The 17,282-nt window shown below is 39.3% G+C and overlaps 1 protein-coding gene across 4 annotated transcripts in view; it reads left to right on the forward strand.

Annotated features, from left to right (window-relative positions):
- The first annotated feature begins 2,612 nt into the window (after positions 1 to 2,612).
- CR2 (complement C3d receptor 2) overlaps positions 2,613 to 17,282 on the forward strand; it is a 47,264-nt gene continuing 32,594 nt past the window's right edge. For 3 of the 4 annotated variants that reach the window (XM_055581815.1, XM_055581816.1, XM_055581817.1), the window contains exons 1-3: positions 2,613 to 2,755; positions 14,848 to 15,027; positions 17,023 to 17,122. In XM_055581815.1, coding sequence (XP_055437790.1) covers positions 2,698 to 2,755; positions 14,848 to 15,027; positions 17,023 to 17,122 — 338 coding nt within the window. In that variant the 5' untranslated portion in view covers positions 2,613 to 2,697. The remainder of the gene's footprint in view (positions 2,756 to 14,847; positions 15,028 to 17,022; positions 17,123 to 17,282) is intronic. The other variant, XM_055581819.1, reaches the window with a different exon arrangement.

Genomic DNA, 17,282 nt, shown 5'->3' on the forward strand with positions numbered 1-17,282 from the left:
TTGATTTGACACCCAAAGTAAAGACAACATATGCAAAAAACAAACAACTATTACTACATCAAACTAAAAAGCTTCTACATATCACACATAAAAAGATGCTCAACATGATCAATCATCAAGGAAATGCAAACCAAAACCAAAATGAGGTATCACTTCACACATGTTAGAATGGCTACCATCATAAGGGATAACAAGTGTTGAATAGGATGTGTATAAAAAGGACTCATATGAATTGATGGAGCTACTATGGAAAAAGAGTAGTTCCTCAAAAAAATAAAATACAGAACTGCTATATTATCCAGCAGTTCCACTTCTGTGTATACATCAGGAGGGGAAAATAAAAAAGTGCATATATATATATATATATGCACATTTTTATTTTGAATATATATATATATATATTCAACCATAAAAAGAATGAATCTTGCCATTTTTTATAACACGGATGAACTTCGGAAGCATTATACTAAGTGAAACAAGTTGAACAGGGGAAGACAAATACTGTATGATCTTATTTACACGTGGAATCTAAAAAGAATGAACTCATAATTACAGAACAGATTGATGGCTGCCAGAGATAGGGGCAGGTGGGAAGTGGGGAAAATGAGTGAAGGTGGTCAGAAGACGCAACCTTTCAGTTATAAGATAAATAAGTTCTGGGTATATAAGGCATAGCAGGATGACTATAGTCAACAATACTGTACTGCATATTTGAAAGTTGCTGAGAGAGTAGATCTTAAAAATTATTATAAGAAAACTCTGTAACTATGTGAGGTGATGGATGTTAACTAAACTTACCATTCTAATCATTTTTCAATATGTACATATATCAAATCATTATAATGTACACCTTAAACTAATACAATATTATATATCAACAAAACTGGAAATAGTTAAAATAAATATATATTACCAAAAAAGTTAATATCATCTGAAAACACCCATACATAAACTCTCAGAATAATTTTTGACCATGTATCTGGGCATCTCATAGACCAGTCAAGCTGACCCATAAAATTAACCATCACAAGAATCCAACAGGCTACTATGGAAGTAATATAGTATGAGTTCTGAGAATAAATTTTAAATGACATTGTGACTTCTGCTTTTTTCTCTTGTTCTATAAGAAGCCAGCTGGCATATCACAAGGACACTCAAATAGTCCTAGGGCACGGTCCTCCTGGTGAGGATATCTGGCCTCCAACCTACAGCCATGTGGTTGAGTCATCTTAGACTTAGATCCTCCAGTCTCAGTCCAACTTTCAGATGATTGCAGTTCTGGCCAATGTCTGGACTGCAACTTCATGAAAGTGCTCGAGCCAAAACCACCTTGCTTATATGCTCTCAAATTCCTGACACACAGCAATTGTGTGAGATAATGTGTGTTTATTCTTGCTTTAAATTAGTAAGGGTAATTTACTACTAGCAATAGGTAACTAATTTAAAAGTCATTAAACAAAAATAATTGCTGTGTACTTTCAAAAATTTCAAATTCAGGAAAACAGAAAAACAAAAAGACTTTATCAGAATAAATGAGAAAAAAATAACACCACCACCAATCTAATGCAATGAATGATCCTAGAATGACTCAGCACCAGAAAAGAGTGGGTATGTGTTCCTTTGTGCATGAATTGGCACTTGCCTTCCCCCACATTTTTTGCCATAATAACGAATATTAGATGATTGGAGAAATCTGTACGGTCTGTCCCTTAGGTAATACATTAATTTCCTGTTTTTGCTCATTGTACTGAAATTATGTAAGACTATATTCTCGTTTTTAGGAAATACATATTGAAGTATTTAGAAGAGAGGCATCATGCCTGTAACTTATCTCAAAGAGTTCTAAAGTAAAAAATTATATAATTGTAATCATATACACTTATAAACCTATATGTGTATATATCTAAATCTCTATATAACTATATCATAGTTATTTATCTAGAAAGAGGGAGAGCTGGAGAATGAAAAAGAAAATATAGTGAAATGTTAACATTTGGATAATTTGAGTGATGGATGTGTGGGGATCCTTTGTATTATTTTTGCAACTTTTCTGCCTTAGTTATTGCAAAATAAAAAGAAAAGGGCATCAGAGGTGGTTGCTATTCCTTAGTTTCCTTTGTAAGTAAACGGTTTTCAAACGGAAGACTGGAAACATGAATAACTTTTGAAATGAATTTAGCGAATCCAAACCAGAATTTTCAAGAGAGAGAAAGTGAGGGAAGGGGAAAGGAGAAGGGGAGAGGAGGGGAAGGGAGAGTGAGCAGAGGGAGGAAGGGTTGGACGGGGGAGGAAAGGAGATGATAGAATAGGACAGGACAGGAGAGCATCATGGATTGGTGAAGGTAGTGCTATTTTGCTTCGGAGCCCCAGCGGCAAAAGTAGATGCCCTGGGCTGCGCGGTCCAAAAAGTTGGAAAGCGAGTGCACTGAAGATTGGAGTCTGAGCCAAGCAGTGAATCAGAGTTTCTCCGCCCGCCGGCCGCGTGCCAACCCGCAGCTGCTTCTGCCACCCTCACGGTGTGGTCCCGCCCCCACAGCCTGCAGGTGTGCACTCAGGCTAGCACGTGGTGCCAGATACTACTTAAGGGCCCACCTTCCCCTGCTTGCAGCTGCCAGCTTCTCTAGCCCTGTCTTCCCGGAGCTGCTGGAGGCTCGCGGGTCTCAGAACGCATCCCGCCGCTGGGGCTGCAGCCGTGGCATGGGCGCCGCGGGCCCGATCTGGGTTTTCTTGACTCTTCTCGCGCCGGGGGTCCTCGGTGAGCTGGGAATGGGATCATGGAGGTAGGGACGCGTCTGGGACCGGGATGGCCTCTGTGCCACGATGCAAAGGAAGCAGTCAAAAGTGAGAAGGTGGGACAACCTTGCCTGCTTCTCGCTCGTTTGGGGCACCTCTCTTGGTCCTGAAGGTCTTCGCTCGCTGCTCCCGTGCTGGGGCCACCAGTATCGCTGGCTGCATGACGGAATGGCACTATGTGATCTGTCCAATGTATCCTGTGGCGTGACGTGCCCGCCCCGTGCTCGCCGGGCTCCGAGCGGCCGGGACTCAGCGTGTGCTCAGCGCTCTGGGTCCCGCAGGTCTGCGAGCGCTAATGCCGAGACACTTATCCGAAACCTAGTTGTGCTGAGTGCAGTTGTATGCTCCGCTAGGCGCGGGAGTTTCTGCACACACTGAACGCCCCCCTGCCAATAAAAACAGCACAGCCTCCCGCTAGCTTCCCAAAAAGGAACAATGTCTGATTCCCAGGCGTGATTCTCATATATATATATTTTTAATTTCGATGTGATATTGGTAGAGAGATCCTAAATGCTAAACATCTGGAGCTACTTAGAAAAGCTGATAGATGAATAAAAAACTGCAGTTCTTTGTGTTATTTATTGGCAAGGGCACCAGAAAGTGTCATTCAACGTTTATTATAATTTTCTTCCTCCAGATTGGTTTAATTTTAAATTGTAATTTAAATTGTAAATTAAGATTGGAGTCTCTTGGTAATAGGCTAAGTATAACTGTCTAATAATTTTCAGAGGACAGTGGATAAGAAATTTACTGTATACAGACCTCAATACCTACGTGACTTTTAGCAAGTCATTTAGTTCCCAAGCCTCAGTTTCTTCACCTTTAAAAGGAAGCTATTGATAAGCAGCCCTACCCTTACCTGAATAGCAGATGAAATTAAGCAAATGAAAGCTGGATGTTTGATGTTATTACTAAATGCCAATAATAAGATGACTATCTGGATCTGTTTTGATGGAGTCAGCGTTTAAGCTTGACCACTGCCAACTTGCTAGGGGATATTGCATACTTTGGTTCTATTACAGTTTACTTTGTCAACTTCCTAACATTCAACTTTTTCCTGACCCTTAATTGAACATTTCCCCAAACCACTATCTTCATGCCTCTCTCTCCTACCTATTAACTCTCTTTGAACAAATGTACTTTCACAACTTTCTCTAACACATCTTTGTGGCATTGTTCCTGACCAGACTTCTTGCCAGCGTTCCATTCGTTTTTCTAAATTTCAGAGAGGATGTTATCAATTGAAAATCAACTTCTTTAGCAACCCTGCCAATTCATTGTTCCCCCAAGGATGCCAGAGCATCCCCTTCCAGTACCAGAGCAGAACTATCCTCTCAGTCACTTAACTCCAGACACACGAAAGAGCAGGTTTACTGAACTGCCAGCTGTCATAACTAGTGTGCTTCTGTTGTTTGTCTTATCATTCTCACACCAGTATTCTGATCATTCTCATTATGATTACCTTTGTAACAACCTCCTCTCTTACAGGTTATTCTGATACTTGTCCAACCTTTCCAATCATGAAAACTAAAAATATCTTTTTCATTATTTCACTCCCTTGCTCAAAAATCTAAAAGGGCTTCCTACTGACTGTGGAATTAAGCCTTTGGATCTCACTTAAGCATACCCCTCCTGATTCCCTACCACTTCCTGCTCGTCTTGCCTGACTGTCACCCCATGATCTCTTGCTCATGCTCTGCCCATACCCTCCTCCTACTATGTATCCTCCCCTGTCCATCCCTTGGCTCTTGGCCAGTTCCTGCCTCTGAGGATGCTTAAGAAACTCTTGACATTCCTTTTACAAAAAGTATGCATACATATATTTTTCCAGTTTTATTGAAAAATAACTGATATACATCACTAAGTTTAAGGTGTACAGCATGATGGTTTGATTTGCACATACTGTAGAATGATTACCACAGTAAGTTTAGTTAACATCCATTTAGTTAACATAAGATAAAAAGAAAGGAAAAAAAAATTTCTCCTTGTGATGAGAACTTAGTGAAGTGAAGTAGCTCAGTCGTGTCCGACTCTTTGCAACCCTGTGGACTGTAGCCCACGAGGCTCCTCTGTCCATGGGATTCTCCAAGCAAGAATACTGGAATGGGTTGCCATTTCCTTCTCCAGGGGATCTTCCCAACCCAGGGTTTGAAACCAGGTCTCCCGCATTGCAGGCAGACGCTTTAACCTCTGAGCCATGAGTGAAGCCAATGAGAACTTAGGACATACTCTATTAACAATTTTTCCACACATCATAAAACCATGTTAATTATAGTTATCATGTTGTACATTACATTGCTATACTTATTTTTCATATAACTGGAAATTTAAAACTTTTGATCATCTTCCTCCAATTCTCCTCCCATGCTCTGTCTTCAGTAACGGTAAATCAGATCTCTTTTTTTCTTTGAGTTTGGTATTTTTGTTTTTAGATTCCACATATAAGTGAAATGATACATTATTTGTATGTCTCTGACTTATTCACTCAGTATAATGCCTTCAAATATCATCCATGTTGTTGTGAATGGTAGGATTTCCTTGCTTTTTAATGGCTGAATAATATTCCATTGTATATATTCATCCACAACTTCTTCGTTCATTCATCTGTTGATGGACAACTAGGTTATTTCCATGTGTTGGCTATGTTTACATGTATAAATAATGCCACTATGAACATGGGGGTACAGATATCTTTTCAAGTTAATGTTTTCATTTTCTTTGTATATATCCCTAAAAATGTAATTGTTGAATCATATGATAGTTCTATTGTTAATTTTTTGAGGAATTATGGTGCCTTTGGTTTCTGGGTTCCATCTTACCTTCCAGAGATATGTCTGGGAGTTGGCCTAGAAATCCAAGATTTAACAAGCATTCTGAAAAATTCTGAAGCAAGTGTTTTAAAGACCAAATTTCCTTCTCAGAGTGGTTTTGTTTTTCCCCTTTTGCCTATTTGCATAAACCAATTCAAATTTCTTATACTCTTAAGTTTCACTCTTACCTTGACTGACAGCCTCACCTCACTCAACACTAAGGAAACAAAATCATTAAAAGAAATTCCCCTATTTTCCAATCATTTACCTCTGTCTGAAATCAGATCCTTTTCTCTCCTTTGCTTAAAACCTGCCAAGGGTTTCCCATCACACTGAGACAAAATCCATGCTCCTTAAACTCAATGCCAAGCCTCTGCCTCTCTCTGAAATTCTCTATATTCCTCACTCACCACCTGTGTTCCAGCCATGCTGACCTTCTTTCTGTTCCTTAATTGGAGTCACACTTGTTTAGCTATTGCACTAGTTTTCCTCTGTTAAATCTTGTCTACAGGTCACCCCTTACCTGTCTCCTCAACATTCATGTCTCAGACCCACTGTTATTCTTCTCTGACTCTCTGACTCTTACCTGAAGTAGCTCCTGCCCCAGGCCACTCTATCACACAACCATGTTCTTTTTTCCACAGAGCACCTATCATCATATAAAACCTTTTAATTTATTTACTTGTTTGTTCCCTTACCAGGCCATGTGAACAAGGCCTTTATCTGTCTTATTGCCTGATGAATCCCCAGCATTTGCACATATCTAGGAGTTCAGTAAGAAATTTCTATTTTCTTCTATAACAATGGAAGAAGTATCCTTCCTCCTGACAAAAGTCAACTCCTCTTTCTGTATTCATGATCACAATCCATCCTGTTTCCTGTGCAAAGACTTTACCTCTGCAGATATCCCCTGTCTCGTATCATCCATTTGTATCTCTCCCTTGGATGATCCCCACCAGCAGTTAAATATGCCCCAGGGCATCCTTTCTTTGGTTGCAGGAAGAAACTTTTCATGATCCAGTGGCATTCCATTTTTTTGTCCTTTTTCTCATCTTTCTCAGCAAAAATTCTCATTGACTACTTTCTCACACTTATTTTTCTCATTAATCCTTCCCAGACAGGCTTCTTTCCACACTATTGTCTTGAAGCTATTCTCATCAAGGTCAGTACTGACCTTCTGCTAACAAATCCAATGGTCATTTTTCTATCTTTATCTTTCTCAGTCTTTCAGCAAAAGCTGACTGACTTCTGCCTCTTGAAACAGTTTTCATCATCATCTTCCAAAACAAGACACTCGTATCTATTTTTTTCCTATTTTTACCTATTTTCTCTGGTTACCTTTAGTCTCTTTTGCCCTATCTCTAATATTTTTAGAGGGTCTTAGGGTTCAGTCCTGGGCCTCTTCTGTTTTCCTCCATACTTTCTTCCTAAGAGAGCTATCCAGTCTCACGACTTTAAATACTATTTATATGTTGATGACTCATACGTATTATCTGTAGCCCTGAGCTCTCTCCTGAGAGGCAAATTTGTGCATGCAATTACATTTGCATCTTAATGTCCACTGAGTATGTTAAATATACCAAGCCTAAAGTGGAACCAATTCTGTACATTCCCCACAACACACACATGTGCACACGCACACACACACACGTGCACACGTGCACACACACACATACACACACACAGACACAGGTCCATTCCAATCTCAATACATTGTATTACCGTCAACCAAGTAGCTCAAATCAAAAGCTTAAAAGCCATTTATTAGGTTTTTCCTGGTGGTCCAGTGGTTAAAACTCTGTGTTCCCAATGCAGGGGGCTTTGGTTTGATCCCTGGTCAGGGACCTAGATCCCACATGCATCAAATAAGTCCCAGTGCAGTCAAATAAGTGAATAAATAAAATAAATTTTGTTTAAAAAAGCCTGGAGCCATTACTGAATAGTCCCATTCCCTTAGCCCCACATCTAGTACAATGGAGTCCTACCAATTTTATTTCTATAGTATATTCCTAGTTTATCTGTTTCTGTCTCCTTGTATCCAAGCTTTATTTTATTTGGGGTAATCTACTTTAATAGCCTCCAGATTTTACTTCCTACTTCTGAAAGTAAAAGTCCAGTCCATTCTCCATCCAGTTACCAAATTATTCTTTTTAAAAGTTAAACTAGATCACATGACTCTCTTGCTTGAACTCTCCAATGACATCCACCCAAAAGAACATGGTGACATTCTACTGTAGACTAAGAAGCCCTGTGCAATTCTTTCTGCTGGGCTTTCTAGCTTCATCCCATTCCACTCTGATCACCAAATTCCAGCCACACTTGCCTTTTGTCTTTGTGACCTCATGGACTGTAGCCCACCAGTCTCCTCTGTCCATTGGAATTCTCCAGGCAAGACCACTGGAATGGGTAGCCATGCCCTGGGATCTTATCAACCCTAGGATCGAACCCAGGTCTCCCACATTGCAGGCAGATTCTTTACCATCTGAGCCACCAGGGAAGCCCTAGTCTATTCCTAAGGCATAGCAAATCCATCGCTTTTACCCAGCACTTTACCTTGCTGACACCTTCTTATCCTTCAGTCATAACTCAAATCTCTATTCTTCATAGGTCTTCCTTAATCATCATAACTGAAGTTGTATGCCATCCTGTCTCCTCTTTTCCCAGTCCATTACATTTTGATACATAATTCTGTTTATTTCCTTTATATATCATCTATTTATTTATAGTCTACCTCCCTCTATTTTAATATAAATTCCATGAAGGTGAGAACCTTGTGTCTAATGTTCACTGATGCATATTCTGTATTTAAGACAGTATCTTGGTTAATACCTGCACTGGTCATTCAAAAATTATCAAATAGTAAGGAAACCCAGTGTTTTGATATTTGATCATAATAATTCTCATTATCTATAATATTTTCTCCTTCTATCTGCTATCTGTCTTAAATTTCAGGTTTATTTTTATTATCCTATATATTTGTTCTTTATTCATTTCAAATGGACTTCTAAGCCAGTTCAGGTAAATCTCCTTAAACACAAATAAAGAATTAAATATACTTTTGTTCTCTAGAAACTCCTTTGCATACTTAGTTTTAACATGGTTTATGTAATGTATATGTCAATATTTTGTCACTATCTTCTATTTTAGATCCTGTCATTATTTATACTGATGTTTAGTCCTGATTTTAAAAAGATGTGAAGAGGGTCCAACTTAAGAAAAATAATGTTACTTAATGGTTCATAGATAACGTTCACTTTTTTTTATGTGGAAAACATAATTTTGGAATTTCTGTCCTCTGACCTGGGATTTTGATGATTTCATTACTAATAAGAGCTGAAAAGTGAAAGTGTTAGTTGCTCAGTCAAGTCTGACTCTTTGTAACCGCATAGACTGTAGCACACCAGGCTCCTCTGTCCATAGAATTTTTCAGGCAGGAATATTGGAGTGGGCTGCCATTCCTTTCTCCAGGGGATCTTCCCAACCCAAGGATCAACCTTAGGTCTCCTGCATTGCAAGCAGATTCTTTACAATCTGAGCCACAAGGGAAGCCCTATTAATAAGAGTTGGTGTCCCCCCAAAGAGAGAAAGTTCCTAAGTCTCTTTGAAGATAAGAATTTCCTAATATTTCTCATCCAGAAAGTGTGATTCTTACTTAATTTCACCCCCAAACGTCATGTTATAAATTAACTTCTGCATTTTGCTTCTCCAAGATCTTGGTTGCATCTTAGTCCATATCATCACTACTGAATTAATCTTGTAAATTCAGACAGGTTTTCAGCTTGTGGAATTATTTAGGGTTGTTCTTATTCACATTGGATATGTATAGGTTAAATCATTTGGTTAGGGTGAATTGACACAAATAATGACAGGGTCATGAAGTTGGTCTTCATTGAGGTCAAACCCTGACTTTCCCCATAGAGTCTTGCTGTTTTGCAAAAGTATGTGCTTGAAGACATTTGTAGGTGTTAATGGAGGAAAACAGAAGAGTTGAGAAAAGAAACAGGAGACCTACAGTGTGACATGGGTCCCAACAGTAAAGGCTATTCTTAGATCCTGTCGACCAGTTCAGTCACTCAGTTGTGTCTAACTCTTTGTGACCCCATGGACTCCAGCATGCGAAGCTGCCCTGTCCATCACCAACTCCCAGGTCTTGCTCAAACTCATGTCCACTGAGTTGGTGATGCCATGCAACCATCTCATCCTCTGTTATCTGCTTCTCCTCCTGTCTTCAATCTTCCTCAGCACGAGGGTCTTCTCCAAAGAGTTGGTTCTTCCTATCAGGTAGCCAAAGTATTGGAGCTTCAGCTTCAGCATCAGTCCGTCCAATGAATATTCAGGACTCATTTCCTTTAGGATGGACTGGTTGGATATCCTTGCAGTCCAAGGGGTTCCCAAGTGTTTTATCCAACACCACAGTTCAAAAGCATCAATTCTTCGGTGCTCAGCTTTCTTTATAGTCCAACTCTCACATCCTAACATAACTACTGGAAAAACCATAGCTTTGACTATACAGAACTTTGTTGGCAAAGTAATGTCTCTGGTTTTTAATATTCTGTCTAGGTTAGTCATAGCTTATCTTACAAGGAGCAAGCATCTTTTAATTTCATGGCTGCATGGCTGCAGTCACCATCTGCAGTGATTTTGGAGCCCAAGAAAATAGTCTCTTACTTTTTCCATTGTTTCTGCATCAATTTGCCATGAAGTCATTGGACCAGATGCCATGATCTTCATTTTTTGAATGTTGAGCTTTAAGCCAGCTTTTTCACTCTCTTATTTCACTTTCATCAAGAGGCTCTTCACTTCCTCTTCACTTTCTGCCATAATGGTGTTGTCATCTGCATACCTGAGGTTATTGATATTTCTCCCAGCATTCTTGATTCCAGCTTGTGCTTCATCCAGCCCAGCATTTTCATGATGAACTCTGAATATAAGTTAATTAGGCAGGGTAACATTATACAGCACTGACATACACCTTTCCCAGTTTGGAACCAGTCTGTTGTTCCATGTCCTGTTCTAACTGCTGCTTCTTGACCTGCATACAGATTTCTCAGGAGACAGGTAAGGTGGTCTGGGATTCCAGTTTCTTTAAGAATTTTCCAAAGTTTGTTGTGATCCATATAGTCAAAGGCTTTGGCAGAGTCAATAAAGAAAAAGTAGATTTTTTCTGGAACTCTTGCTTTTTCTATGTTCCAACGGATGTTGGCAATTTGATCTCTTGTTTCGCTGCCTTAGAAATCCAGCTTGAATATTTGGAAATTCTTGGTTCAGGTACTGTTGAAGCCTGGCTTGGAGAATTTTGAGCATTACATTGCTAGGGTGTGAGATGAATGCAACTGTGCAGTAGTTTGAGCCTACTTTGGCATTGCCTTTTTTTGAGATTGGAATGAAAACTGACTTTTCCCAGTCCTGTGGCCACTGCTGAGTTTTCCAAATTTTCTAGCATATTGAGTGCAGCACTTTCACAGATTCATCTTTTAGGACTTGAGACAGCTCATCTGGAATTCCATCACCTCCACTAGCTTTGTTTGTCATGATGCTTCCTAAGGCCCACTTAACTTCCGAATCCAGGATATCTGTCTCTAGGTGAGTGATCACACCATTGTGGTTATCTGGGTCATTAACATCTTTTTTGTGTAGTTCTTCTGTGTATTCTTGTCACCTCTTCTTCATATCTTCTGCTTCTGTTAGGTCGATACCATTTCTGGCCTTTATTTTGCCCAATCTTGCATGAGATTTTCCCTCGGTATCTCATTTTCTTGAAGCAATATCTAGTCTTCCCATTCTGTTGTTTTCCTCTATTTCTTTGCATCGATTGCTGAGGAAGGCTTTTGTATCTCTCCTTGGTATTCTTTGAAACTCTGCATTCAGATGAGTATATCATTCCTTTTCTCCCTTGCTTTTCACTTTTTTTCTTTTCTCAGCTATTTGTAAGGCCTCCTCAGGCAATCATTTTGCCTTTTTGCATTTCTTTTTCTTGGGGATGGTCTCGATCACTGCCTCCTGTACAATGTCATGAACCCCCGTCCATAGTTCTTCAGGGATTCTATCACATCTAATTCTTTGAGTATATTTGTCACCTCCACTGTGTAATCATAAGGGATTTGATTTAGGTCATACCTGAATGGTCTAGTGGTTTTGCCTACTTTCTTCAATTTAAGTCTGATTTTTGCAATAAGGGATTCATGATCTGAGCCACAATCAGCTCCCGGTCTTGTTTTTGCTGAGGGTATAGAACTTCTCCATCTTCAGCTGCAAAGAGTATAATCAATCTGATTTCAGTATTGACCATCTGGTGACGTCCGTGTGTAGTATCGTCACTTGTATTGTTGGAAGAGGGTGTTTGCTATGACCAATGCATTCTCTTGGCAAACTCTGTTAGCCTTTGCCCTTTCATTTTGTACTCCAAGGCCAAATTTGCCTGTTACTCCAGGTATCTCTTGACTTCCTACTTTTGCATTCCAGTACCCTATGATGAAAAGGACATCTTTTTTTTGGTATTAGTTCTGGAAGGTCTTGTAGGTCATCATAGAACTGTTCCACTTCAGCTTCTTTGGCATTAGTGGTTGGTGATTACTTGAATTACTGTGATACTGAATAGTTTGCCTTGGAAATGAACAGAAACCATTCTGTCATTTTTGAGAATGCACCCAAGTACTGCATTTCAGACTGTTCTGTTGACTATGAGGGAGACTCCATGTCTTCTAAGGGATTCTTGCCCACAGTAATAAATATAATGGTTATCTGAATTAAATTCTCCCATTACAGGCCATTTTATTTCACTGATTTCTAAAATGTCGATGTTCACTCTTGCCACTTCCTGTTTGATAACTTCCAATTTTCCTTAATTCATGGACCTAACATTCCAGGTTCCTGTGCAATACCATTCTTTACAGCATCAGACTGTATTTCCATCACCAGTCACATCCTCAACTAGGTGGTCTTTTCACTTTGACTCAGTCTCTTTATTCTTTTTGGAGTTATTTCTCCACTCTTCTCCAGTAGCATATTGGGCACTTACTGACCTGGGGATTTCAGCTTTCAGTGTCTTATCTTTTTGCCTTTTCATAGTCTTTATGGAATTCTCAAGGCAAGAATACTGAAGTGGTTTGCCATTCCCTTTTTCAGTGGACAATATTTTGTAAGAACTCTCCCCATGCCCTACACAGCATGGCTCATAGTTTCCTTGAGTTAGACAAGGCTGTGGTCCATGTGAACAGCTTGGTTAGTTTTCTGTGATTGTGGTTTTCATTCTCTCTGCCCTCTGAGGGACAAGGATAAGAGGCTTATGGAAGCTTCCTGATGGGGGAGACTGACTGTGGGGGAAACTGGGTCTTGTTCTGATGGGTGGGGCCATGCTCAGTAAATCTTTAATCCAATTATCTGTGCGTGGGTGGGGCTGTGTTCCCTCCCTGTTGTTTGGCCTATGCCTCCACCAGAGACTCCTTTCTGTATGACTCCACCAATAGAAGTGTTGGCTACAAAAAGGCTGGATCCAGCTATAACCTTGGGAGGTCTGTGTTTCCCTTTGTGTCAGTTAGTCCATGTTTGTTCTTTGACTTGCATCTATAACTGTTTCAGATTTGTTTGAAAATGGAGATTTATAGATTTGATATTCAAATATACCATCATTCTGGAGTTGAAACTTGAACTGTCTTTCATATCTAGAAAAATTCTTTTCAAGGTACATTGTAAAGCATCAGGTCATTACAGTTTTTCTTTTTTTTCCTCACCTCCTAGAATAATATTTGTTTCTTTTTCATCATCATAATCACAATTACTTTAATTCACAAGGACATATCTTGAAACAACTATCTCCTTTTATCTGGTACCCATCAGAAAGTATTTACTAAATGCTTTTGGGGGCATATTACTCCATTAGGTTAATGGAAAAAATAATGAAGAATAAAAAACAATCCTATTTTCTCCTTCAGTTCAGTTCAGTTCAGTCACTCAGTCGTGTCTGACTCTTTGCAACCCCATGAATTGCAGCATGCCAGGCCTCCCTGTCCATCACCAACTCCCGGAGTTCACTCAGACTCATGTCCATCGAGTCAGTGATGCCATCCAGCCATCTCATCCTCTGTCGTCCCCTTCTCCTCCTGCCCCCAATCCCTCCCAGCATCAGAGTCTTTTCCAATGAATCAACTCTTCGCATGAGGTGGCTAAAATACTGGAATTTCAGCTTTAGCATCATTCCTTCTAAAGAACACCCAGGGCTGATCTCCTTCAGAATGGACTGGTTGGATCTCCTTGCAGTCCAAGGGACTCTCAAGAGTCTTCTCCAACACCATAGTTCAAAAGCATCAATTCTTCAGTGCTCAGCTTTCTTCACAGTCCAACTCTCACATCCATACATGACCACTGGAAAAACCGTAGCCTTGACTAGATGGACCTTTGTTGGCAAAGTAATGTCTCTGCTTTTGAATAGACTCTCTAGGTTGGTCATAACTTTTCTTCCAAGGAGTAAGCGTCTTTTAATTTCATGGCTGCAGTCACCATCTGCAGTGATTTTGGAGCCCAGAAAAAATAAAGTCTGACACTGTTTCCACTGCTTCCCCATCTATTTCCCATGAAGTGATGGGACCAGATGCCATGATTTTCGTTTTCTGAATGTTGAGTTTTAAGCCAACTTTTCACTCTCCTCTTTCACCTTCATCAAGAGGCTTTTTAGTTCCTCTTCACTTTCTGCTATAAGGGTGGTGTCATCTGCATATCTGAGGTTATTGATATTTCTCCCAGCAATCTTGATTCCAGCTTGTGCTTCTTCCAGCCCAGCATTTTCTCCTTACTATGGCCTAAAGTTTTAAAGACTAAAATAGAAATGTTAATTCATAAAAATAATTTTGGAGGTTCTTACATGAGATGAGCTCACAAGATCTGATATACTTGATATACTTGTTTCCTGTGATATTGAAGAAAAGTTTTTATACCATTTTAGTTTTTATTTAAATTTTATAAGATTTTATAAAGGTGGAACTCCAGGGTCTTTATGGAATTTTATTAAAAAAATATTTTCTCCAGCTCTTCTTCTGAAGTCTGTCATAAAAAGTCTTTGAACTCCTGAGCTTGTTTCTCTGTATATGCATTCATACTGTAAGATACATTTTCTTTGACTCCCCCAAATATCTACATATTAGATTTAATTTCTAAAGATCAAATTTGTCATTGTAACTCGTGACCATACAGAAGCACAGTAGAGATTTTAGCCTCTCAGTTTTGATATTCCTGTGATCTTTGTCTCTAGGTCAGTGTAAATTCCTGCCAAGATATCCTTTTGCTAAGCCTAAAATTCAGAGTGATCAGTCTGAGTTTGCTGTTGGCAAAACTTGGGAATATGAGTGCCTTCCTGGGTATTTCAAGAAGTCATTCTTTGTCACCTGCCTAAAGACCTCCCAGTGGTCAAATGCTCAGCAATTCTGTAAACGTGAGTAATCTGTAATAGAAGAATCTTTGAGTCTGTAGCATGTCTCTGTGGGCTAACCTGTAATTTTCAAGATAAAAGATAAGAAGATTAGTCAGTAATCTCAAATGAATGAGTTCCTAGGTTCTCCATGTTTTCTTTTACTCCTAAGGGTATTAGATATTGGGTATTGGAGTTAAATCATCACAGCTGGCCAACTCTGTTTATCCTATAATTTCCACGACTTTGTTCTATGGTCTCTGTACTGTGTTATAGTGATCTTAAAAGTTATATATATCTTAATATATATATATAACTTTAAGTATATATATCTTAATATATATATATGTACTAACATATATATATATATATATATATTAAAGTGAAATTGCTCAGTCGTGTCCAACTCTTTGCAACCCCATGGACTGTAGCCTACCAGTCTCCCCAGTCTATGGAATTTTCCAGGCAAGAATGCTGGAGTGGGTTGCCATTTCCTTCTCCAGGGGATCTTCCTGACCCAGGAATCAAACCCGGGTTTCCCTCATTGCGGGCAGATGCTTTACCGTCTGAGCCAACTAGTATAAACTAATTCTAATATTAGTTTCACCTCAATCTTACCCAATTCAATTCAAGAAATATATTTGAATAATCACTAGGTATAAAGCATTAAGCTGGATGGTGGGGTTGGGGAGAGATATATAAATTAATCTGCTAGTCTCTGAGGAACTCCTATACTATTTGTAGAGACTGGCTTTTAAACAAACACTGTGCTATGGTATAATTTTTTAATCTATAAAGATAAAATTATATGACATCACAGAGAATAAATAATAAGTGCTATCTAGGAGAACAGGGACATCTGGGCATTACAGACAGAAAAAAACAGCATATGTCAACATATAAAGATATGGAAGAACATGATGTCTTTGAAAAATACAAAATAGAAAAAAAAATTGTGGTTGGAACACAAGGTTCATGGTGAGAAATAGTAAATGATGAGGACTGGAACTTAACTGTGGTGGGCCATACATTTTTTTCCAATGAACATTGGTAAGTGATTGTAATTTTTTGAATGTGGGGAGTGGCATGACTGCATTTGTGATTCTAAATGATAATGTGTGCAGTGGCATAAAACATGTACTGGACCAGTGGCAACCAGCATTAGAAAGGTAAATTTTATTACTTAGTGATTTAATGAGAGATTTTAGTAGTAGCAAAATAATTGGTTTGGAGAGAGATTTCTGGAATCTAGTCATGAAAACTTGATGATCAATTGAATTAAGGACAGGTGGTAAATAATGAGCTACAGAAAGGAAATGATAATTTTTTTTTTTAAGCCACAAGACTTGCTAGATGTTGCCATCAACTGACAGAGTATAAAAGGGAGAAGGAGAGACTATAAATTACAGTACCTGGTGACTCAGAGGGTAAAGCATCTGCCTGCAATGCAGGAGACCTGGTTCATCCCCAGGAGAAGGAAATGGCAACCCACTCCAGTACTCTTGGCTGGAAAATCCCATGGACAGAGAAGCCTGGTAGACTACAGTCCATGGGATCGCAAAGAGTCGGGACTCTGATGCTGGGAGGGATTGGGGGCAGGAGGAGATGGGGACGACAGAGGATGAGATGGCTGGATGGCATCACTGACTAGATGGACATGAGTTTGAGTGAACTCTGAGAGTTGGTGATGGACAGGGAGGCCTGGCATGCTGCAATTCATGGGGTCGCAAATAATCGGACATGACTGAGCAACTGAACTGAACTGAGAGACTATAAATTATGGTTGACCACAAATAATATTTTCATAAATGCTTAGAAATATAGACTACAGGTTTTAAACAAATAGTGTTATGGAGTTGAAAGATAAAAGTTTTCTAAATGTCCAAAAGTTCTTTGCATAAGCATGGGTAGGCTACTCAGCAAGTCCAGTCATATTGGAATTTAATAAAAGCAGAAAAAAATCCCTAAAATCCCAATCCCGATTTTTTTTTTTTTTTTCTGTCTTGTTCTCCCTTGTAGGTAAATCATGTACGGTTCCTAGAGAACTCCTCCATGGCTCTGTCCACACACCTCAGGGTATCATGTTTGGGGCAACAATTACATTTTCTTGTGACAAAGGGTGAGTTGGCAGGAGACATCTCCAGAGTATGTGGATATTAGAACAGTAGTTTCAATGGAAATCATCTGTCTTCCAAAAAAAAGATATGAGTAATTGCCGCCCACCCTTAAAAATGGATAAATAAAAAGAGAATCACCTCTCTGATATGTTCCAGGGAGAA

Source organism: Bubalus kerabau, chromosome 5 (genome assembly GCF_029407905.1).
Source record: "Bubalus kerabau isolate K-KA32 ecotype Philippines breed swamp buffalo chromosome 5, PCC_UOA_SB_1v2, whole genome shotgun sequence".
Lineage (NCBI taxonomy): Eukaryota > Metazoa > Chordata > Mammalia > Artiodactyla > Bovidae > Bubalus > Bubalus kerabau.